Here is a 25131-nt window from a genome sequence, read left to right as displayed (position 1 = left end):
TGTGAGTTTTTAGAAGCATATATGCGAGTGTGCGTGATGTTTCTGACTCTGCCTGTCACTGCAGGTGCTGAGCCCGACATACAAGCAGCGCAATGAGGACTTTAGGAAACTCTTCAAGCAGCTCCCTGACACAGAGAGACTCATTGTGGGTGAGTGGATGCCATGGACACACTGGGGCCATCTGAGGACTGGCAGGGTGCAAACAGCTTGCTAGTAATTAGAAAATGATTAATCTTCGCCGAACAGAGAGGACACAGATAAATATCGGCTAATCCAAGTGTCTTGCATCATGGTGTGATAGTAGTTCTCTAGAATTTGTAAACAGTTTTTAGAGATCCTCTTCTGCTTACTTTAGAGGAACTTACAACCCGATAGCGAACCTTTCCGGCACTAGGAGTTCCAGTACATCCTGCACTCCTTCATAATGTCACAAGTTAGTTGGTTTGTTGTTGTATGAGTTTCCCACTCTCTAATGAATACGGTCATTGTCTGAAACGCCTTGACTTGCAGTATAGTGATGAGGAGTTAACGTCTAATAAACAAGATGTACACGGTGCTGAAATACACAAATGACCTACTTTTTTACATTACAGAAGTAACACTTGTTTGTATGTCGTTGTTTCTGAGCCGAGTTATTTATTTATTTCATGTCTTAATGATGTAGTTTGTAATTCTCCCATCATACTTAGCCTGTGGTAGTAATCCTTCTTTGATTCTGCGTGCCTTGCAGACTACTCCTGTGCTCTTCAGCGGGACATCCTCCTGCAGGGACGACTCTACCTCTCTGAGAACTGGATCTGTTTCTATAGCAACATCTTCCGCTGGGAAACACTGGTATGGTTGTTAACTCCCCGCACCTCTGCACATTTATATTGGCAGTATTGGGTCATATATGCGTGTGCGTGTGTGTCCCTGAGTGTATAATTGTGTGCATTTGCATGTGTTTGAATGTAGCTGACAGTGCGACTAAAAGACATCTGCTCGATGACGAAAGAGAAGACCGCTCGCCTCATTCCCAATGCTATCCAGGTCTGCACAGACACTGAGAAGGTAAATGATAACGAATCAGGGAATCGAAGCTTTATATATATTTTTTTTATTTAGTTTTCTTCATTTGTAGAAACATGACTGTGAATCTGTTCTAAGATCTGATCATCTTCACCATAAGAGACACCAGGGAGGACTTGAGATATAAAGTCTGTCTGATACAGGAAGATTAGTGATTTAATCTTTTTCACAAATAGGGAGGGGTATGTTTCTTTCCCTCTCTGGAGAATAGTTAAAAAGATATTAATTCCCGCCATCACTGCCAAAATCAGCCACTAGGAATTAAGATAATCACACACTAGAAGAGTTTAAACCATGCTCCACAAACTGTTCTTTAATTGTAATTCATTTATGTAGTTAGTGTTATTTAGTGGGCTGAAACATGGTTGCTTTTCACTCTTCACAGCACTTCTTCACCTCGTTCGGAGCACGGGACAGGACGTACATGATGATGTTCAGACTGTGGCAGAATGCGCTGCTTGACAAGGTAAGAAAATCTGATCCGTGAGTGTAACATTTTCCTTATACCCATCACAAACAGAGCTGTTGTACATTTGCATCACATAGGTCGATTGCACGGCAAGGAAATGTTGCATGGCGCTCTTTGTTTCTCACAGATTTTACAGTGGCATATTCTCAAGTCTCTTCATTCCTTATTTGGGTTTGTTTGCGCCTTTTGCAGCCCTTGTGCCCCAAAGAACTGTGGCACTTTGTTCATCAGTGCTATGGCAACGAGCTCGGCCTAACCAGTGACGATGAGGACTATGTTCCCCCTGATGATGACTTCAACACCATGGGGTGAGTCTGATTATTCAGCAGCGTTAGTTCCTATGGCTACCACTATAAACATTTTCAGTTGATTACCTAATTACCCAAATTAGAAAATAATTACTGTGCCCAATATGAGCCATAACAAGTAACCCTCACATGCTCTTTCACGTACAAGCATGTATGCTCACTCCAGCTCCCTCAGGTAATCCATTTAGATACGCAATTTCACACTTAATATCCTTTTCTCCTCAGATTAGCTCTATGCTAATTTGCTCTGCAAAGTAGAAGGTTTGCGTTAAACTTCTTGGTTTACCAGCTGGGTGTGATTCTCCTGCAAAAGATGCAAGAGAGTAAATACTGTACTTGTCTAAAGGCTTAAAAGATCATTCTATGCTCTGTCTCTTTGTTCATGTCTCAAGAGAATATACTAGAGGAAATCAATATAGATTTATGGTTTGGTCCCCAGTGACAATGATAAAGGACAGAAGTCACATCAAAGCCGAAACTGAGGTCAAATGTAAAGCTCCATAAAGAGCCTGAAGTGATTATGGTTTAATAAGAGATTATCGTCGGCGTATCTGTTAGTAAATTAAAGATCATTTTCACTTCCCAGACACTTAGACTTGTTTTAAAAATGTTAATGTGATCAAACAACAGCCACATGTCAGATATATTTTTTAAATCTTGTAGGACCCAGTTAGCAAAGTCACACTATGAGAAGTCAGCAAACACTGTTTGACGTATTTTTTACAAGGCTCTCGGCAGAACTTAGTAAAATTCTTTATGCCGTGGTTCTCTTGTGCCTTCAGGTTCAGTGAAGAGATTCCCAATGAAGAGAATGAGATTAACAATGACAACTTGTCGAAGAGCAGCGCAGAGGCCAAGCCTGAGGGGAGCCCTCCTCCGATACATAAGAAGGTCATCCCAAACAGCACCATCCCCAGCCCTGGCAACCATGACACACCCATCACAGTAAGTTATATACAACGTCTACTGTGTTTTAACACCAACATGCATTTAAACGGCGGTATGCAAAGGTGGATTCAAGTGCAACTCGTCTGCTGGTCAGAATACTTTAAGGTTAATTGCTGAAGATTTAAATGTCAACTGTGTAGGATTCAGTGGGATCTATTAGCAAATATGGAGCATAGTATTTGTAATTATGTTGGCTTTAGAGCATAATCACCTGTAATCATAAATCATTGTGTGTTTTTTTTTTAGCTTAAAATGGACCTTTCCTATCTGCTCATGGAGTGAGCACTTAACAACAAAGCTTGTTATGTTTCACCACTGCATTCCAGTAGCCCAAAACAGACAAACCAAGCACTGGCTCTAAGAACGACCTTTCATGTTTTTACACTGAAATGCGGCTTCTCCTACATACTTAGGGAGTTAGGGATTTTCAGTTGGCTGTAGTCTGCAACCTCACCACTGGATGTCATTAAATCCAACTTTAGCATGGCATATCTTTGCTGATCAATGCCTGTCTTGTTCTTTTCCCCAGTTTGAGCTCCCAGCAGAGGAATATGCAGACTGCCTTCCAGACGGCGAGCTGCTGGCTGTACCTCTGTTGGTGGAGGACAAGAACGAGACCAGCGGGCCTGGTGGTCCTGTCCCCTCACCGTCACTGGACTTCAACGACAACGAAGACATCCCCACCGAGCTCAGTGACTCCTCGGAAACACACGATGAAGGTAAGAGAATATACCCATCGATTTCAGGCTAAAATACACAATGGGGTCAAAAGACTTGTCCCTCATTTATTTCTCCAGTCATAGCAGGGTGGTGTAGATAATGCTGTGAAGAGATTTTAACACATCTTATTTTTTATCTGTTTTTGTGTTTCTTTGCTGTGCAGGTGAGGTACAGGCCTTCCATGAGGATCTGAATGGCAGGCAGTACATCAACGAGGTCTACAAGTTCAGCGTGGACAAGCTCTATGACATCCTCTTCACAGAGTCTCAGTTCATGAGTGATTTCATGGAACACCGGCGATTCTCAGGTCAGTACCGGTGATCTAATGTCTTATCTCTATGGACACAGTTTGAGCCAAAAGAGCAACCCCCTCCAGGCTTCATTAAAGAATAACTATCTTCCACCATGTTGCTGTGCAGATGTGGTGTACCATCCCTGGAAGAAAGAGGAGGCTGGGAATCAGACCAGGGAGATCCTGTACACCATCTCACTATCCAACCCCTTGGCCCCTAAAACAGCTACAGTCACTGAGACACAGGTAAAGTCGGCACAACTAAGTCAGAAACATTTGTTTTTGGTCATGTCTGACTCCTCTAAATAACAGTCTTTTTTTTTCTTTTGATCAGACTCTGTACAAAGCCAGTCAGGAGAGCGAGTGCTACATCATCGATGCTGAGGTCATCACACATGATGTGCCCTACCACGATTACTTCTACACTCTCAACCGCTACATGCTCACAAGGGTCGCCAAGAACAAGTGTCGGTTAAGGTGAGGAAGACATGGATCAGATACTCGGAGAGCTTAATGCAATTATTAATATTTTCACCATTTTCAATCATTTGTTTTATTTATTATCAATAGTTTTTGAAAACAACTTTAGTTTTGAACTTGCTCTCCTTTTATATCATATTGAAAAAGACTGTCTGTGTGCAATATGTGTTTCTCTCTGTCTCTCAGAGTATCAACAGAGCTGCGTTACAGGAAGCAGCCATGGGGGCTGGTGAAAGGTTTCATAGAGAAGAATTTCTGGAGTGGAATAGAAGAGAATTTCCGTCATCTTGGTAAACTTCAGTGTTGTGGTTGATCGCATTATTTACCAGTAGTCCAACCTGATGTCATGGACACTTAAAAACTTAGCTGAGAAAATCTGAAATTCTCGTGTGGTTTGAGCACATTAGCAGTTGAAATGTATTGTTACTTCCTTTCTGAAGACAAAATATGGTTGTTTTATTTTTTGTTAAATATGATTTTAACAGTAGCACAAGATTTTGTTCGTGAATCACATAAGTACTGTATCTGTTGTCTATTATTAAACAGAAAGCAGATGTTAGAGTGGAGAAGTAACTGATCTGAACTATAATTGCAACATGTGATTATTGTCAACAAGTCAAGCATCTCTAAGTGTCAGAACCCGACTGATTCACCTTACATCCAAATTCAAATCCCTTTTTCTCATTTGATTTAGTTTTGAAGTGTTCGTTGCTGCAAGGTTCAGAGCATATCAAATGAACCTGCACATCTTGACCCTTCCAACCATGCCAGCTGCTTGTTTGTGCAAGAAAGTGTTGGCGAGAAAATTAATTTTGAATGTACATCAAATTTAATCATAGTTACAAACAGCATACAGCCCTTCATCCATCTTCACATCTATTACTGTTGATTGAATAACTCGTGAACTCATCATTGCACAGATATGGATCACATGTCACAAGAAAGAGAGGAACCGCAGATTTGAAATGATGCTTGTAGCTCATGTAAACACATAATGACATTCTGAGTACAGATCAACCTTGTGCTTAGTGAAAGTTTTACTAATTTCCCATTTTCACATCCCTGTTTCTCATTTGAAGAAGTCACAAACTCTGCAACAATTTCATAATGCAAAATGTTTTTTTCCCTTCATATGAAAGCTACCATAAAATCTGAAACTATAATCATATGAAATGATGGAAGATTTGGATAATCAAGACAAAAAAAACAAAATACAGCACGTATGGCTAATCCTTATAATGACCAGCTCAAAACTAAAGGTAGTGCAATTACCCTGAATATAGTGTGGGGTTGTTAGGGTTACAGGAATGTGCATGAGGACGTGTTATAAATCAGATGTCTTCTTCTTTCTCAGAGTTGGAGTTGTCCAAGCTGGAGGAGATACTTACTGAGTCCCATCAGCTGTCTCCAAAGGCGAAGGTGGTGAAGAACTCCTCAGTGAGGCGAAAGAAGAGGCCACTGCCCCACATGCGCAGCCAGCATCTGGACGAGGCCCTCAGCCCCGTTACCACGCCGACTGACGAGGAGGTGATTCAGAGGATCAAGCAGGTGGTGGGCTCCACACAGACCAGACACCAGAGTCCAGAACACCACCACCACCTACCCGGAGGCCTGGCCCTGTACAGCGTCTCTAAACTGCTGCTCATCATCAGCTTTGTGTACGCAACACACACACACACACACACACACACACACACACACACACACACACACTCACACAAATACACAGTCATGCATGTAGGGGTGCCTGCATATCTGGCCATTTGGATGTAAATACAAATTTGATCCACAAGTGGGCACACATCCTCATGTCACATAGAATTTCTCTGACTCACATGTTGCACATCTTCCTCCATTTTTTCAGTAGAATGTGGAGCCTTTGTCTGACCTACAGTTGAAAATTAGTGTTTTTTTCTTTGTTTTTTGTTACAAATATCTCATTGTTGTTCTCTTTGAGTGTAACTCCTTTCTCCTCTCTTTTCATTGCCATCCATAGGATCTGTCTCAGGTATATATGTTTTCTGACTAGCCAGTAGGCCCAGATGCATGTGTTTATACTATATGAATGTATTTCCGTTCCCATGGCAGCTAATTGTTGGCAAATGCATCATGTGCTGACTTCTGTTTCTTTCTTGTGCTTCTTTAGTCTCATCCTGCTGGTGTTCCTCAACATGATGCTTTTCTATAAGCTGTGGATGCTGGAGTACTCTGCACAGTCTTTAACAACCTGGCAAGGTCTGCGGCTTCATGAAAGGTACGCAGGCACATATGTATATTCTACACATTTTTCTCATCTAGTATTTATACAGAACTCCTTTATCATTGAGAGTCAACATAGTTAAGTTTAAAGGCATTTGAGGATACAAAAATGTAATCAGTGCAGACGGAATGGAGTTCTGCTGGACTTATTTGGTGTAACTCAGACGGACTCATGCGCACACACACACACTAAACTATATCCATATGGCCCTTGACATGTGTGACAGGAAAACACTGAGCTTCTAAAATTACCCCTGAATAGCTCTGGGCTTACTGAAACAATTTAGCAAACTGTTTGTTGGCAGTCCCTCAAAATGGAAATCATGCTTCAGTGGCTGCACCCTGATGTAGCTAATGTGTGTGTGTGTGTGTGTGTGTGTGTGTGTGTGTGTGTGTGTGTGTGTGTGTGTGTGTGTGTGTGTGTGTGTGTGTGTGTGTGTGTGTGTGTGTGTGTGTGTGTGTGTGTGTGTGTGTGTGTGTGTGTGTTTTTCCCAGTAAACTGCCTCAGACGCAGATGGAGTGGGCCCAGCTCCTGGAGGCGCAGCAGCGTTACCATGACGCCGAGCTGCAGAAGTGGAGGGAGATTATCAAGTCGTCAGTAGTGCTGCTAGACCAGGTACTGAGACACAAAGAGAACGTCGTGTTAACACTGTGATGGGCAACTCTTAGAGAGTTTATCTACACGTCTACATCTGTTGGGTGCCTAAACAAAGCTTCAATTTGTAACTACAGTAAGTTCAGCCAGATACCACTGAAGCTAGCTGGTTAAAGAACCCCTGATCTGAGTTGAGCAATGATGTACAAGAGGCCTTATTTAAGAGACGACTTAAATACTGTCCTGCATTTAGCTCTGAACAAACGCTGTAAAACATGGAGTTAATTAAGTTAAGCGGCCAGCGAGCTTGTTTTGCAAGCACACTATTTCACAATATGTGGCCAATTTAGCATCGTAAAACACATTACATCCCCTAGTGTGAGCCAGTAAACCTACACTGCTGCAGATACAGCAAGTCAAACCATGTACAAGTTCAAACCCCGTGCAGACTTTTCAGCAAAGGAATCAAGTCTGAAAAAGCCCTTGTGGATTTCTCACAATATGAATTTCTTCAGAAAACAGTGAATACTATAAAGAAGTTAATGCCAAACCACAAAAACAAATGTCAGCCTGCTTATATTTGTGACTTTCTGCCAGCAAAATCTATTGTGACTGCACATGAAGTATCTCACTTTAATGTAACGCTGTCTACATTTATGCTCAGGAATCAAAAAAGCATGCAAAAAAGAGTTCTTTAACTCCTTGAAGTGTTTCAGTTAGGCATTCAAGACATGCAAGTGTAGGGGGGGACCTATACTATGCAATAATAATAACTTCATGTTTTAAAAGATTCACATTTTCAGCCACTAAAACCTTGAAATAGTTATTTTTCAATCGTAATTCCATCACAAATACACTAAAATACTGTACCCTGGTGAAAAAGACTGGATGTTGATTCCATGAGCCCAGTCAAAGCCTATTATGACTCAACTAAAGCTACATTTTCTTGATTAAATAATTCTAAGTAAATGATTAACTTTCCACTGTGCATCTGTAAGTTAGTGACTACCACTTGCTACCAGTTAGGGTGAAATGGAAAATAGGAGTAATTTCTACTTGTTCTGCACATTCACATACGTGTAAATTACAATTTTCATCACTCTAATTGACTTTTTTAATTTTTATTCTCGTTGTTTCTCTTCTTTAGATGAAAGACTCTTTATTGAACCTCCAGCGAGGCATTGGTTTAAGGGACTACAGCTCAGAGACTGAGGAGAAGAGAAGTCGCTATCACTGACACACCACCATAAGGCCATGAGGGCATGCTGTGCAATATAGGACCTGTTTTGTTTGTGAACCAGTTTGCAGGCAGCAGCAGGAAAGAGGGAGGACAGAGGGGGAGGTGGGACCAGCGGTGAGCGGGTCCAAAGACTACAAAGAGAGGAACAGTCGTCTCCAGCGCACAGAAGTTTTAAAAAACCCCGGAGGAGGAAATCATGGACAGAAAAGTGCCCCAAACGCACACAGGAACTGAGGTATCCCCAACATCACTGAGGCATTGTGGGAAGGTGCGAGGCTTGCCCTTTCTTTTCACCTGTGGGATAACTGTTTCCTTCTACTCTCTTTTTTTCCAAGTGCATCCTACTGTAAGCCATGTCAACCAGGAGAGTGGCAGAGAGAAAGAAGGAAAACTAATGCATGCATTTAGACAACCTAGCTCCCCTCAGTCAGTGTTAATGTGGTCCAGTTCCAGTCTATGTGTGTCAAAAAAAAGAAGAACAGAAGAAGAGGAGAGATTGAGTCTGACAAAGGGGGGTTCCTTTCGAGTCTTAATGGCTTTTTACACTCTCTCGACTGTTCCAACCAATCATCCCCGAGAGGCCCTCGCTGCAGCGTCCCTTATAATGAACCTCCAGGTGATCAGAGGACAGTTTGGTTCCACAGAAGAAACATTGTAGCTGGGAGATCAGCTTCTCTGATCAGTCCCTCTTGCCTTGTTTCAGTCTGGCCTGCATGGTTCCTGTCAGGGCTGGTTCCCTGTCGGACCGTCGTGTTGAATTGTTTCAAAGTAGAATCTAAAGATTGATAAAACCTAAGCCCCTCTTTTTAACATTAGACACAGCTCCCATGACCACATGCTCCTGCTACAGTGTTCGCTACCTTACGTTGCATTATTTCTCATCCTTCTGATGAAGTCGAATGTATTAATCGGGAAAAAAAGGCTGGACTTTGATCACGACTTATTAATCTTCGAAGCGGGGACGCTGCAGCCAGACCCGTTGGGAGACCTGTATTCTTACATGTTTTATTACTAAACTGTGATTATATCTCTTTAAAGATGTTTCAAATTGGAAAGAATTCTATGAATATATTTGAAATATATAAGAATATTTCATTATTTAATATATATATATTTCAAAATATATAAACATTACCTATATTTATTGTTAATTTATGTACATACAGAAATTATCAGAGCTCTAGACCAGTTAAAGAATTTCTAACAAAAAGTGTTTTCTTCTAAAAATGCATGCCAGATATGTCTGTGACATGTCCAGTGTGCAAGTATGATTCTGCATTTGCGCGATTATATTCGCGCATGTGTGTGTGTGTGTGTGTGTGTGTGTGTGTGTGTGTGTGTGTGTGTGTGTGTGTGTGTGTGTGTGTGTGTGTGTGTGTGTGTGTGTGTGTGAGAGAGAGAGAGTGTGTGCGTGTGAGCACATGTGTGTGCTGGAAAGTGTGACATTTTTACCATTCCACACATGTATGTTTCATATGTTTTTCTTTCTTTTCTGGCTTCTGCAGCCAGACTGCCTTTTTTAAAATGCTAATGCGTTTGGATGCCGCCTTGCATTAGTCCCACCAGGGTACAGTTTACAGTCGAAGAGTTTTGTTCCAAAATGATGTATCCAACATTTGAAAACAAAGTTACAGCTTCTACTTTTTACGCAGTAATCGATTGCCTAAATGAATGTCACACACTTGACACATCCTTAGTAGATTAAATCCACGGGAGGAAGAAGAGAGATCATCAGACTGAATAATGAACAGGATGATGTTTCTCTTGTAAATGGATATATAACATTTTGGAGGTGAACCCTTCATCTGCCCTCTATGAGCAAATCTTCTGTTCATGTCACCATATTAGTGGCTTGACCAGTACTTGCTACTAAAGGAACAGATTGACCTTTTGAGAAATCCGCTTGTTTGCTTTCTTGGTGAAAGTTAGGTGAGAAGACCACTTCTATGTTTTTACTATAAATGCGAAGCTGCAGCCAACAAGCTGTTCTATGTGGTCTTTATGTTGAGCTCACATCTCCTGGCCAGCAGCCACTTAGCTTATCTTAGCATGAGGACTAGAAACTGAGGACAACCTTTTTTCCATATTTTTCTAAATTTAGCTTTAGCTTCATGATTACCATGCAGATATGAGAGCAATGTTTTCAGCTAAATCACGGCCAAAAAAAAAAAAAAAGCAAATGAGCTCATATCTCAAAACATCAATCACTTCCTTTAAAAACATCTACTTCAACCCAAATTATAATTTCCTTTTCCCCATTTCAAGTGTCTGTCTTGGATGCAATGAAAGCATGAGAATTAACTAAATTGAACCAAAAGAAAGAAGTAGAAATGTACCTTCACAAATTATCATGTTGTTTTAAATGAAGTATTTATCATGTATGTCATGTATTATATATATACTGGATTAGGTGCAGTAAAGAGCATCTCTTAGGAGTTTGTCAACTGAGAGCCCTTACAGCTGACAGACTTCAGTGATGGAAGCACTTCCAAAACAAGAAAAAACTTCCTTGTGTAATAAAAAAAAGAAGAAAGTGAAGCACTTTAAAGCCTTTTGAGGTAACGAATGAAAGAAAGAAAGACAAGTGGCAGCGGTTTAGTTTGGAGGTGAATGCAGGGCTGAGGACATAGTTGTTTTCATTAATGGATATTTTATAATTTAACAGCCACATTGTTGATTTTTCTCAGTTGAATCTGCTTACGTTTCAAAAAACTGTCACTTTTGCCCAAATACAATTGAGATAAATGTGAATCTTCCAAAACACATCCCAAACAAAGCAGCTCTGAACTAAGACTGACACACTCTCTTGTGTGTTTTGTGGGCGAGGCAGGAATGAGTGATTTTTATGAGGGAAAAGGTATCTTTACTGTGTGCCTGCATGGCGTGTTACTGACTGACATATTGTAAACGGCAGGAAAGCTTCCTGACTGGATCCCTGCTGTGTGTGTGCACATATACTACATTTGAAGAAGGCACTGAGTAATGATAACACACGGAAACCTTATGACCTGAATGTGAGTGGTTAGCAATGTTTTCTGAAGTTAGGCTTCATGTATACGACGATGCAGGAATGTCATCTGTATGAAAATGTGACTGAAATGCTTTAACGGTTTGTTTTAAGTGCGTTTTTTTCTTTCTTTTTCTCAAAAATGGCAAACATCCTCCAAGTGTTTTGAAGGAAATGTGGTAAATGCTTGATTGAGGTGTTTTTTCTGGCACTGACTTTATTCTTTTCACTGTCAAGACTAAGGGAGACCGTTTATAATGACCGGCTAATCTTGATCTTCTGTATAAACACACTCCTTTGTCCAAATTAGATGCTCATTCAGGCTTTAAAGGAACTCTTGCAGCACACCTGATTTTATTTTCACAAAACTCCACAATTATGCAAATTAGGTTTAAGTTTTTAACCTTCAGTTCATGTTTCTCATTCTGGCCAACTCATTTGACTCAAACTGAACTCCTGTTGTTTTTTTTGTTTTTTTTTGTTCCTTTTCAGTCTTTCTTTTCTAGCGTACACTCACACAGTTAATCTGTGTCACATGAATGATTGTATGATCGCTATCGCTGCACAGCTGTGGAACCAAGGCCACCGGAGAGTTTAGGACGCCACCATTCTTTGTCGCTGACAACTTATGGATTGCGTTGGCTGTATCTATCGGTGTCACAGAGCAGTGCCGCCCATGCAGCACAGTACAGTACAGTACAGACCAGCAGCCTTGGTTAACGCACGATAGGAATCACACACAACCTCCTGAAAACAACCACTGATCAAACTCATAGCAAATGCTCTTCTTCAAGTGTGTCTTGATTAAAAAAAAATACGTACTGCTGTAGTTCTGTTCAAAAACAATTCTACTGTATGTTTTTTTTTTGTTTTTTTTTTAGAAAATGTTTTGATCTCTAGACTTTTAGTGAAATTTATACATGAGATAAATATACTGTAAGTATATGTTGTGTATATCTGCAGTGTGCACACACACACACACACTGACAAAAGAACCCAGCCTGCGCTGCGCGTAGGTTTTGACTTGCCGATGACTTTGCCTCATAGAGACTGAAGATAAAAGTGGCTTTCTGGTTCATGTGAAGTAGAGAGTGGAAGTATGAATAAAACAAACAAAAAAAATACTAAACAAATGGCGTTGCTGTGTTTGGAGTGGTTTATTTCACAAATCATCTGCTGGAATAACAGATTTACATTTAAAGACATCATAGCTGAATCACAAAGGTTTTCCTAACAGGAAGTGCAGGTTTTACCCTTAAAGACTCAACGTGTGTGACCTCAGGGGACTTGACCGAGAGAGTAGTACGCAGGAAAGATCGCTTTAGGCACCGAGATGAAATATTCATCTGTAACTGCGCTTTAAAAATAAAATACAATCAAAAAACTTTAAAATATTGATGCCATGTATTGAAAGCTTTGTTATTTTGAGAGCTGCAAGCTTCTCAGAACCTTCTGCATTCGGAGCGGTCTGCCCACAGGACTCCTATGGCTCCCTTTTGTCCCATTTTAATTACTGTTGCATAAATTACCTATTAATTACCACTGTGGCATTCTGTGTAAACACAGACAGAGCAGGTGAAAGCTGCATTGCCAGTCTGTGCAGTAGTGGGAGTGAAGGATAACACAAACCCTAAAAACAATGGACATGTACACAGACAAAATAATTTCAACTAACACTTTGTGCATTTTCAATACTGCATTTTCCCCATTTTCTAAAATACAATCCTATCATATCTTATTGCTTTTCTACTATGCACTGCATTTCTCATGTTAAGTACTTGTGTTTTCTCATCAATATCTGACAAAAGAATTTCCGCAAGATAAAAAATGTTTAATCGAAAGTAGAAAATTCCCAACTTAGCCTGTGCTTTGTCCTAAATTTGACCTGTATGAAGATTGTGCTCCTTTAATCCCCATTCTTCACTATTAGTCATGTTAATTACTTGCAGGAACTAAACACACACACAAAGCATTTGCACTTCACAGGACATTTCTACACATTTTTGCACCGTTAATAAGGGAAACATGAACATGTTCAACATTCCTCTGCATCCTAAAGGCATGCAGCCCAGCAGGCAGCAGGGAGGGAGATGGAGAAGGGAAAAAAACAGCTGCAATAATGAGTTTGTTATAATTATGCCATGTGCCCTGTTGATAACCTTTTTTGGGGGGGGGGTTTAAATCTATTTTCTCTGTTCTCTCACATCTTCTACATAATCCAGTGTTGCTATACAGTTCTATAAGCCGTTCTTAGTATCTTGAAGTTGCAGCATTTCTACAATTCTATCAGGTTTTTGTTTTCTATCCAAGTGCTTTCCATTTTTACACCTTTTTTCGCCACTATCTTTGTCTTGTTGCTGTTTTAATCTTTCCTGTGGTGGCATTAAATCGTTCCAGGATAATAAAAACTCCAGTGCTTTTACTATACAGCCAGAAATAACCGTCCCCAGAACTAGTCCATTACTCCCAGGGCTTGGATGGGAAGATGGGTGAGGTCGACGCGTCACTGTAATGAATCAAGGGGGAAGGGACGACGTTACGCGCAGCACCCCACCAGCCACTCATGTCCAATGAAGGCTGGGATTGGATTTACAAAGGGGAGGATGACTACCCACTTTCTCGCCGTGCTCGGGCGCAGAGGGCGGAGCTCCTTGGCTGCGTTTGACAGCTGCGAAACAGAAAATGTATAGCGCATAGATGGTCCGGGAGCCCATGCCGCTCCAAGGCAACTGCGCTATCGCAAGGAATGGGACGCAGCATGGCCTTTTATAGTCTGAGAATGCCCTCGTAAATTTTGGGCCACTTGGAGGACACAGAAATACCATCTGAGGGAAATAATTAGCTTTTTATTGCACACGATCCTGGGATTTTAGGGGGCATGCACCGCGCGTTCTCGTTCCCAGTGACTGTGGAGCGCAGTCGGACCAAGGAGCGCCTGGAGGCGAGTCTGGCGGGGCTGTGTGAGCTGGAGCTCCGCAGGCAGAGGCAGGAGTGTCTGGTGCTGGGAGCGCTGGCTCTGGGAGACCCTCTGGAGCAGGACGGCTCCAGAGGAGAGCTGGCGTGTTTCAGTAGCTGGGGACAAGAAAACTTAACGCTCAGGCGACAGCTGGTAAGAAGTTTACGTTGAGTGTTTTACTGCGGGTTTGGATTCCAGCTGCTCTGCCTTCAGTCACCCCACCCTGTGTTTAAACCTCCACTTTACCTCTGTCCTGTGCCACGGTCCTACATACTTTTGAATATCTAATAGCCTGCAGCGGATCCTCTTTGTGATCCGCTTGACCGTTGGATGGACTCCTGGTTGGCGCTGCGCCTTTTGTGTTGACGTGACCTCTAGCTGCAAAAAAAGTTACTCAACTTGATAAATAGGGCCTCTGTTTGAAAGGGTGTAATGCGTCTCTGTGCTCTGGGCTGAGATTTATGCCTGTGGGCAACGAAATCAGGGGGTGGAGCACCCGCCGTTTGTGGCACAGACCGACTATTTAATAGCCCATTGTTCCCTCGTCATAGACTTTTGTAGATTTTACTACTTAACAAGCTCTTATTTGCGCTTTCCACACGTCATAAAAGAATGAATTATTCCTTCAGCTTGCATGTTGCTGTCGCTGCTAACGTTTTTATGTCATAATTATCTCCTATGTGATTGATGCGACGTCTTTTCTTAAGGGGAGGTCAGACAAAGTTGCGCAAAAATGCTCCGCAGCGATGCCAGGATTAGGAGGAGAATTAAAAAAGTGGGTTAATCAAGACAAATAAAAGTTTCAGCATTCCTACAACAGCGTCTCCCTCAGGACGTTTTACACACCACTGAGTCTAACCACTAATCTGCAGATGATGATGTTGTCTGTGGGCTGCATTTTTTGTTTGTTTTATTGTGGCTATGTTAAGTTTTCGTGTGCGTCTGGGAGTTCTGTTTCTGTTTGGCCGCTGCTCTTGCGCAGCCCGCGAGCTGTTCCACATGGCCACAATAGGAAGCCATTATTAAAGAGGGTAAAAAAAGAAATTAAATCAGCCGCCTCCTCTTCACACCTCCTCCCTCCCTCCCTCCCCTCCTCTCTCTCTCTCTCCTCTCTCTCCTCCGACGGGGCCCTAACAATAGGCGCATATGGAGCAGAATACTAATGATGCCTATCGAGGCCCTGGTGAGAGGATAGAGGCGCACATAGGTGGTGGCCTTGTGCGTTGGCCCCAGTTGGGCATGGCACGATTTAGACGCCGTGCCTCATCTGGGTCCACATAGGATTTGGTAGATTCCAAACACATTTTTGAAAGATGTCTCCTGACGCATGACGCACCACTATCCGTAATCCTGTGGTGCTGGAGGGGCTGTCAGCGCATTTCACCCAGTCTCCACATCCACACTCTGACGGGAAACAGCCATTTTCAAGACCAATGGAGGAGTGACACGCGTTTTTTTCCCCCTCAGGAGTGCATATTTCCCCCGTTTCCACTTTCGGCGCAAACGCGTCTGTGGATCGATGTTTATTAAGTGTTCTGCTTATCCAAGCGTGTGAGTAATTACATGGGAAATTCCTGGGAGAATTATTTTTCTATCTTGCCCGACAGGACTCTAATTGAAGTCTCAAATTGAGTCTTCATGATATCAGGTCACCATCTGTGCCTGAGCCAAATCCCCTGTCTCATCTTCCGTGTAGGTTAAAGTCTCCAAAATGTATAGTTCACAGTGTGACACAGAAACATCTGCCCCATGAGACCTTTCGTGTGTGTGTGTGTGTGTGTGTGTGTGTGTGTGTGTGTGTGTGTGTGTGTGTGTGTGTGTGTCTGGTAGCTGCCTTGAACATGAATGTGGCCCCCAGACAGGCTGAGAGGCCCGTTTTCTCCTGGATACAGTGTGTTATGGTGCTGCTGAAGGTGTTGACAGCTGTGGGACGCCAGACAGCAGCTGGGAAAGCATGAAGCTCTGACCTCCCTCTCTGCTACCCTGCTGAGTGTGTTTGGAGAGAGGAGGAGAATCTATGAATTGTGTATGAATGTGTGACATACATGCAACCCTCATGTTTGGCTTCAGAAAACTCTGAGTTGCATTTTTATCTCCTCTGAAGAATATGAACTGACTTAGTAGTTTCAAATCAGCTTATCATGTGCACATGCAAATGCAGGAATTAAAGCAGTAATTCTGCAGCATTGTGTGTCTACTGTAGGTTTTTACTGTTGTTTTGTGCGTCTGCTGAACTGATGGTTCGTCAGCAATCAGCTTGTGCTTGTGTTAAAACATCTTTAGCAGTGGCAGATCATTTTTACAGATCACAGAATGGATTCTCTGCTTTTTCTGAGCCACAGACACGAAAACCTCATACAGTTTTCCTGTTCTTTGGCTTCTTTGTACAGGCATTAATGCAAATGAGTTTCTGAAAATATACAAATCATACGCACACAGACCGATCTGCCCGTCCGATACACATTTGCAAACATTACGTCCACACCTTGAGATGGACTCTGAGCCGCAACTGTCAGTTTCACGAGCACAGCCTGGTGCACGTCTCTCTTCAGGGATTTCTTTGGCAGCCAACACATGCTGCTGCTGCTGCTGGTGAGCCTACAAGCCGCTGTGCACGTAGAGTCAGAGCACTAATGAATGCCATTCACTGTGCTAATGTAAACAGCGTGTGTGTGCAAAAGTCCTCCCCCATCAAATTCATTTAAAAGAAACTTTAAAAAATATATTTACTGATTGAAATATGGCTTTAAAATGTGTCCGTGTGCTCGAAGAAATAAGAGCCCAGCAGTTGAGGCCAGCAGTGGAGCAGAGGGGGGGCAGGGTGTCTTGAGTGTGTGTGTGTTTCCGGCCTCCCACAGGCTGCTCTGTGTGGATCCAGTCACAACATAGCTTTAATTATAGAGGGTCCAGCAGTGCGGCTGCATGCCTTGTGTGCCCTGTTCCATAGATTTCTATATCCTGCCAATATTGTTTCAAAACCCAGCCAGCCGTTAACTGGTTACAGGTCTATTCTACAATCCCATTCAACACAGCCAAGGACTATACTTTGCCAATTTCCTCTGCTCCTGCCGAAACCCTTTTTTGTGCCAGGATTACAATGTGTCTTTATATACTGCCAAGACATCCAGCTCTTATTTATCGCCTGCTTCAGACTCTATTGCCTCGTGTTCTTTATATTCGTTCTGAGGTGCATTTAGATGCTCTCACAGGTGAAATCAACCAGTCATAATGTTGTTCTGGCTTTCACCCGGATTCACCGGCTGCTCAGTCGATTTCATTTAAAGAACAGGTAGCCGTGATGTGTTGTGAAACAGCTCAATGAGTCTGGCTGCACTGTGTCCTCTGTTTCCCCCCATCCCCCCACCAGCCTTAGGATGCAATAAAAAAGCAATGATACAGTGTCAGGGAACCATTGTGTGACCAGTATTAATGGAGTGCAGTCAAAGAGCAGACTCTAAAATGAACCCTGCTTCGGTCTGAACCCGTCGGTTTGTTTGTTTTCTGCAGAGGTATAATTTAATAACCAGCGCCGTGGCTTTCGCTGCACGCGTGTCCACAAAGAGGCAAGCAATCACTTGTGCGAAAAGGTATCATTGATTAATTGATTTCCTGTAGGCTCCCCCTCCTCCCAGGCAGTTCTCTATCCTACGCCAGCAGCTGAAACAAAGCTCCCCACTCTTCATTTCTGCCATACAAAACAATATTGATGCAGGGATGCTAATGCTTTGTTTATGGTAAGACAATAAGTACACTTGTCGGGACAAAAGGCATGGCAGTGTTTGGGGTGAAGAGGTCGTGTGGGCAGCACAGCGCACAGCGTTTGCATTATGACCGCATTTAATCTGCAGGACAAAGGAGTCACAGCTCAAGCACTGATTGGAGTAAACACACATGCAGCAGTGAGCCATGTTCTGCAGGCGTGTTTTCTTTTTAGCGTTTTGAGCCAAAAAAGCACAAGATGTGATGAGAATGATGATGTTTAGTTGCAACATTTGTCATGTCCGTCATCTCAACTGAGTTTCTAAACATGCTGGTGTTTTGTCATTAAAAAAGTATCATAAAAAATGACATATTGTTGAGATTTGTCACTAAAACCCAAATATATCACTCTCATGTTGAGTCAAGAATAAAGGTTGAAGGGGTCACCGAAGTCAGTAGACACTGTCCTCACCATGAAAGTCTCTAAAAATTTCATGGGAAATCATGAAATTTAAGTTCAGATATTTCAGTCTGAACCAAAGCAGTAGACCATCCGAGACACACCGCTATGTCTACCTGCTTTTATGTGGTTTTTCACCAGCCGTTTTGCACACTGTAGGGCCTGTGTGCATTTCTGTAGGCAGTGTTTGATTGGTACGGACACACAGATGTACAAAGACGGTGTTCAGGAAGTGCAGGAGACTGTGACAGCTGTCTGACAGGTTCTCCATCACAGTGGCTCTGTAACGTGAAAAGTGTCACCTCAGCATGAGGACGTGCTCCATCTTCGGGTAATGAAGCCTCTTAATGAGCCTCCAACAAACTGAAGGGCCTTTTTGTGTGTGTGTGTGTGTGTGTGTGTGTGTGTGTGTGTGTGTGTGTGTGTGTGTGTGTGTGTGTGTGTGTGTGTGTGTGTGTGTGTGTGTGTGTGTGTGTGTGTGTGTGTGTGTGTGTGTGTGTGTGTGTGTGTGTGTTAACCCATGAAGACAGGCTTGGATGCGAGTGTCTGCAGATGTTAGCGTATGTGTCAGATGATGTCGACATGAGACCAGTGAAAATTGTCAGGATGGCTGAATAAGCATGTCCAATTTTACTGTCTCACTGGTGTCTGTGTGTGTGTGTGTGTGTGTGTGTGTGTGTGTGTGTGTGTGTGTGTGTGTGTGTGTGTGTGTGTGTGTGTGTGTGTGTGTGTCTGTGTCTGTGGTGCGTGTGTGTGTGTCTGTGAAAGAGTAAGTGTTATGTTTCATCCATACTCAGACTGTGCTTTTGTGTGTTCCTATCTGAGTTGTATGAGCAAGCAGAATTCGTCTGCATATTCGGATAGCATGTGTCTGCATCTGTGTGTGTGTGTGTGTGTGTGTGTGTGTGTGTGTGTGTGTGTGTACCCCACCCACATGAAAGAACAACCCCCCCACCCCACCCCTCCAACCCTTCACAGAACCTTGAATTATTCATGTTCCAACTGACTGCTTCCCCTGTAAACCCGCCTGCATACGAGAGCCCAGTGACAGATATGGATGCTGCACACAGATGCTTTTCTCTGCTGCAGAGTGGTGGCCTGTGATGGCCACGTTTGTATTTTAGAAACTAGCCCGGTGCAAATTTACATCTAAGTTGTGGCTTTGTCTGTTTTGACATTGTGTGTTCAACCATTTCAGTCGTACTTATCCACGTTGTGAGGAAGAAAGTACGGCACGAATTAAAATAACACCTCTTCTCCTAAAGTATTCGAGTAAACAATTTGTTCCCAACTAAAACAGGAATTTCTGAGCTTTCTCAGCGGGGGATTAATGAGTGTCTGAGCGTCAAACAAAATAAGAGCCGGTGTGCAGCTGTAGAAACAAGCAGCAAAGGATTCACAGATGTCCTTCTGCTGCTAGCGTTTGTGGAAATGAGTAATTTGATTGCCAGGACTGTTTTCTTCTTGTTGAAATCACTAATTATTGCCTCTTACCAGCCACTTAAAAATTAGTTCTCAAACGCACAATCAAATGCAGACAGCAAAGAAAGAGCCTGAGTGTGTGTGTGTGTGTGTGTGTGTGTGTGTGTGTGTGTGTGTGTGTGTGTGTGTGTGTGTGTGTGTGTGTGTGTGTGTGTGTGTGTGTGTGTGTGTGCGTGTGCGTGTGTGTGTGTTGGTTTTTCAGAGTGCTCTTCAGAGTTCCCCATGGGGCCTAATGCAGGCGCTGGAACAGCAGGTGGGAGAGCTGAGGATCGACACCGACGACGGCTGCTGTGATGGTGGAGGTCTAGGAGACACTGGCGACAGCCGGCCCAGCTCTGGTACTGCCACTGTTTTAAATCTTTTTCTTCTTTACAGCTCTATCAAACATGTAATTAAGATGTTTCTAAATGAAAACACATTCTTTCAGTGGATTCTTCAAAGCTGTTTTTTTTCTTTTTCTACAAAATTATTGCTCCATCTAAAGAAACGTGTTTTCTTTTGCATTTCAAAATTTACATACAATGAACTTGTTATTTTGTTTCTGCTCCCATTGTTCGTTCATGCTCTAGTTGCTTGTAATTTTGTTTTGTGCCCTATTTGTGAAATGCGGTGAGAGACCTCCTCCATCATGAGGCACATTTTCAGAGAACTGGAACAATCAGTGAGCTGAATTAAACGAGGCAGACATCTTCTCTGACTCTCTAATTGCACTTTGTCCTAGGTTTCTATGAGTCAAGTGAGGGACAGTCACCAAAAGGGAAATGTTGCTCCACTGAGCCTGCAGAGACCGTCTCCCCCTGGGCTTACACCAATGACAGGCCAAAGTCTGTGGGTAAGAAAAACTAGCAGATGTGGAAAGGTTACTCATATGCAGAAATTGCAGAAATGCAGATGAAATGGGACAAATTGTAGCACACAACGGTAGCATTTTTGCATCATAAATAAGAGTAACAGGACATTCACTTCTTGTTTTCGTTTTGTCCAAAGGGAAAGAAGATAGCAGATTTGCAACCATAGGCAAAAACACAGGTTATTTTAGGATGTCATCTCATTAGTTCTGTTGAATAAAATTCGGGAGATTCGGAAATGCAGAAGGGGTCATGTGGAAAGAGAGAAAGGCAACTACCACATCTAAGAATCATACATTCCAACATAGGCTACTGTTGAAGCTATAATTTTCCATTGACTGAATAACATTCACATGGCTGACAATTCACAAATGAACCTAATGTCGTTTCCAGATAAGCTGAATATGTTACCTAAAACCAAAATGCATTTTTAAAAAGTATGATTACTTAAAAATAGCCACTGTAAAAGCACTCTTAGTTGTGCCAGTATTGAAAAAAATGAACTCTGAAACATGAATACCTTTGTCTTGCCCATAACTAGATATTCTACAGACGTGGATCTATTGCTACTGGGTGTCCTCCACTTTGCTCTTGAAATATCTCAACAACATTTGGATGCATTGTTGAATTTCTTACCTTCATGGTTCCCAGAAGATGAATCCTAGCTCCGATGACCCCCTGTCCTTTCTTCTATCAACATTCACTTTTATGACCACAGAAGTGTGACATGAACGACAATTCTACCATTTGACAGGACTTTGAGTTTAGTGCTAAGTACTTAAAGTCAGCTAACTAATACTATAATCAAAGATGCTAAATATGGTAAAGAACTGCTGATCATGAGTGTGGTAGTAGACCGACAGTAACATTTGGCAGAAAGCACTTCTGCGACTAAGTACAGCATCACAGATCCACTAACATGGCCCCAAATTCTCAGCTCTAGCATCATCCATTACTGTTTACATATCATAACTCTTATTATTTACATCCTATTAACCCCTTGACACCGGAATTTGTTTACAATAAATTTTTTTTTAAAAAAACTCTTGCGTGTTTTTGCTTTCCAGCCGATGCTAAAATAAGTGGAGATTGTTAATTTGTCTATTACACATAGAACCGATACATAATAATAATAATAACAGATTTATAATAATTAGGTCCCACTCCAACCGGTCCTACCAGAAACCAGTGCTTGCAAAAGGTTCTGAGGTATGTATTGAGTATGCACAAACCAGCATTGGGGGAATGGAGACACTATCTCAGCTGCAGTCTGAATAAAAGTGGTATGATGCAAATTCGCAACAATGGGCATCAAGGGGTTAATGTTAATGGACCTGTCACCTTGTTTGATGTTTCATAATTACTGCATCATGGTTTACTACTGTATTACTTTTTGTACTTAGGAGACCCCCTGATGCTGAATGGAGATTTTGATGTGCCAGCTCCACGCTCCACCCTGCCTCGCTCTTTCTCTGCCCCTTACCCACCTCTGGAGGGGATCGCTGAGGAGGTCACGGCTGCAGACTCCTGGCAGTGGGACCCCAGTGGAGCCAACCAGGCTTGGCAGCAGCAGTCTGCACAGGACCAGGTCACAGAGGAGGGCTACCAGCAGGCTTTGAAGGTGGAGGGTTACATCCTAGGTCTCATCCAGCGCCATACCCTCTCACCACGTCCATGTCAGCCTCGCACCACCCTGAACCCTGACCCCCCATACTGCAGCGCCTCAGGACACGGCTCCCTACACAGGAGAACTCCTTCTCTAACCTCTGAGCAGCGCCTTCCTGACCCCCATCTTCAGCCCCATGTTGACCTTTCGGCAAACCCTAAGAGCCAGGGATGGGGTTGTGACCCCCTAGAGGGGGAGGCCTGTGGTGGAGAGGCCCCTTCCCTGGAGGAGGACTGCTATTTGGCTCTGCCCTACCCCCAGTCCAGGCCACACTCCCTGGCTGGGAGACTACCATCACCTCTGCCCTCTCTGGACCCAAACTGTGGTGTTGGGGCTCTTGACCCCTGTTGTGAACCCCCTTCCCCCCAACATTATCTACATCCACAACCCCCTATTCATCGCATGCACAATTTAGTAAGTGCTCAGTATATCCCTGGACAAGCCTGTCATGCCCCTGTGCGCTCCCCCAGACACTACCACCCAGAGCAGCCTAAGCCCAGCCGAGTTGCCACCTCTCCTGACCACCCCAACTCCAAGTCCAGAACATCTAAGAAAAGTCACAATGAGCGACAGAGGTCTAAGAAATCAAGCAGCAAAGCTGGTCGATCCCAGTCAGAAAACAGCCTCCTGGGTCAGCGAGTGCTCCCTGAGAGGAGGTACAGCACCACAGAGAGGCACCAAGGCAGAGGGGATCCTGCTCAGAACCAAAGCCAGGCCGCTGGACCACAGATGGGCAACAACAGCCACAACGGGAGCCGACGCTGGTGCTCCAACCTGGAGCTCAGCCAGGACGAGGGAGAGGCCCACGCAGGCCAGGTTCATAGACGACCACCTCGAAAAGCTCGCCATGGTCATTCTTGTTCCCATTCCCAACCCCAGAGCTACCAGCAGCAGCAGCGCTGGCACCCAGACTTTCAGGAAAGAGCGCCTCTCTGTCAGGGAGAGGAGGGCTACGCCGGTGCCGCCCCAGCAGAGTCTGAGTCTAGCATGAGTGAGGTTTATTCTCCTGCCTCCAGCTCACTGTCCAGCGACTCAGACGAGAGTGGGGGGCTGGTTTGGCCCCAGCAGTTGCCACCACGTCTTGCTTCTACCTCCTCCTCATCCTCTCCTTCACCGCAAGCTAATGCTAACACCCCATCCCAACCGAAAGCCTTCGTGAAGATCAAAGCCTCCCACGCTCTCAAAAAGAAGATTCTCAGATTCCGCTCAGGGTCCCTCAAAGTCATGACGACTGTGTGAGCAAATGATCAAACCAGTTTCAAGCTCATAACCCAAACCATTGTCAGAGCAGCACGGTGACTTTTACTTTAGGCCACAAATCAAATTTCAAATAACAGATCCTGTCTTTATATTCAACCTACCTCTAACGGCAGTATGTTCTTAAAGAGATGCATTGACATTAATGAGCACGATTAAAGATCTAGTTAGAGATTCTTTATCTGATGTGTCTGGTTGACAACCAGCTGACACTAGACTAATGGGTGTTCTCCGGTTCTAATGGATGATAATTGATGCCAAGCTACACTGTGTTGACACGGACGGCATTGAGGCTAAGTGACTGAATACGCTGCCAGTTTTTTTCTTAATGTCTGTTGGTCTTGTAGTTAATTAATCAGAGACTTGTGGTTAATTAATTCCAAGACTCTGGAGTTGGCAAAGTACAAATCCATGCCACTGATGTTTCAAACAATTTTAGACTGTTTTTGATTGTGACCAATACATCTCCAAAAGCTTCTTTTATTGCCACATATCAGTACTATAGAAATAAGATAAATGCACAGACTTCTTTAAGAATTTCAGGTTGATTTGCTTTCTCTTTTGCAAGTACAATGTATCCTAATAAATAAAACTATGGAATTTGACACTATTATAAGTAAAGCAGGATTTTTCTCTGAAGTAAACCCAAGTTATTTAATTTAATATCCACTTATTAGTGGAAGATTTATTCTTAAAATGTCACATTTTGCATAATTAGGTGGCCTGTTTTGCTGACCAACAGTCTTGTCTACATCAGTTAAATGAACTGAAAATGTAGCAAAAGAATGTTTCTCCATTCACATGAGTCAGTACTAATCTAAATGGTTCTTTCCTAGAAACATCTTGGAAACTATTCAGAAATGATTAGAATATTAGTCTGAAATTACACAAAAATTAATAGAGCACTAACTAAAATATTTTGGCGTGTGACACCATCAATGGTTCATCCTATAGAAAAATTTTCCTTTGATGGAGTTAACAAATGTGCGTTTACAGTTGGTTACCTTACAGTGTCAAACTAATGGGCTGAGCAGGGAATCGGTGTTTATTTTTAGAAATGAACATGCTCGGATCTGCCTCTGAGTAAACCTTGGATTCACACTGAAGTGAACTGTCCACTACCTCTCTTCTGCAGCCAGCTGCTTTTGGGACCGATGAGCATGAATAACTGTGTGAGTCAGGGATGGGTTTAGTGAGGCCATACTAAGGGACCAGTGTACATTCATGCATGCGTATACTTTTTTATGTTTACAGTTTTAATAAAACACAATGACACCAACTAACACACTCTGTAAATAGATATGATTTTGTATATACCATCATGTGGCCTTGTTTTGGAATGAATGTAGCTTGTAAATAAAGACAATTTTCTCTCAG

At 42.9% G+C, this 25131-nt stretch overlaps 2 protein-coding genes across 24 annotated transcripts in view; both read left to right on the top strand.

Moving 5' to 3' along the window:
* gramd1bb (GRAM domain containing 1Bb) overlaps positions 1-12523 on the top strand; it is a 118790-nt gene extending 106267 nt beyond the window's left edge. For 22 of the 23 annotated variants that reach the window (XM_055012094.1, XM_055012091.1, XM_055012093.1 and 19 more), the window contains 15 exons: positions 65-149; positions 731-834; positions 955-1050; positions 1454-1534; positions 1730-1845; positions 2628-2790; positions 3323-3512; positions 3677-3820; positions 3933-4051; positions 4140-4282; positions 4472-4575; positions 5640-5943; positions 6432-6539; positions 7040-7160; positions 8287-12523. In XM_055012094.1, coding sequence (XP_054868069.1) covers positions 65-149; positions 731-834; positions 955-1050; positions 1454-1534; positions 1730-1845; positions 2628-2790; positions 3323-3512; positions 3677-3820; positions 3933-4051; positions 4140-4282; positions 4472-4575; positions 5640-5943; positions 6432-6539; positions 7040-7160; positions 8287-8376 — 1968 coding nt within the window. In that variant the 3' untranslated portion in view covers positions 8377-12523. The remainder of the gene's footprint in view (positions 1-64; positions 150-730; positions 835-954; positions 1051-1453; positions 1535-1729; positions 1846-2627; positions 2791-3322; positions 3513-3676; positions 3821-3932; positions 4052-4139; positions 4283-4471; positions 4576-5639; positions 5944-6431; positions 6540-7039; positions 7161-8286) is intronic. The other variant, XR_008602241.1, reaches the window with a different exon arrangement.
* A 1500-nt stretch (positions 12524-14023) lies between these two features.
* LOC111569754 (dapper homolog 3) lies at positions 14024-25130 on the top strand. The gene is made up of 4 exons (XM_023272123.3): positions 14024-14495; positions 20186-20321; positions 20705-20815; positions 22235-25130. The coding sequence occupies exons 1-4, from the start codon at positions 14265-14267 to the stop codon at positions 23734-23736; spliced, it is 1980 nt and encodes a 659-aa protein (XP_023127891.2). The 5' UTR covers positions 14024-14264; the 3' UTR covers positions 23737-25130.
* The last annotated feature ends 1 nt before the right edge of the window (position 25131 follows it).

The sequence above is a fragment of the Amphiprion ocellaris genome, chromosome 7, assembly GCF_022539595.1.
Source record: "Amphiprion ocellaris isolate individual 3 ecotype Okinawa chromosome 7, ASM2253959v1, whole genome shotgun sequence".
Taxonomy (NCBI): Eukaryota; Metazoa; Chordata; class Actinopteri; family Pomacentridae; genus Amphiprion; species Amphiprion ocellaris.
Note: the sequence above shows the minus strand (reverse complement) of the source record. Positions and strands in the feature narration are given on the sequence as shown.

What these genes read in the sequence shown, in the direction of transcription:
- LOC111569754 (XM_023272123.3), top strand. Translation starts at nt 14,265, where the DNA reads ATGCACCGCGCGTTCTCGTTCCCAGTGACTGTGGAGCGCAGTCGGACC. An exon ending in TAACGCTCAGGCGACAGCTG is followed by an intron (nt 14,496 to 20,185) that starts GTAAGAAGTTTA and finishes TTGGTTTTTCAG; the next exon opens with AGTGCTCTTCAGAGTTCCCC. An exon ending in TGACAGGCCAAAGTCTGTGG is followed by an intron (nt 20,816 to 22,234) that starts GTAAGAAAAACT and finishes TTTTGTACTTAG; the next exon opens with GAGACCCCCTGATGCTGAAT.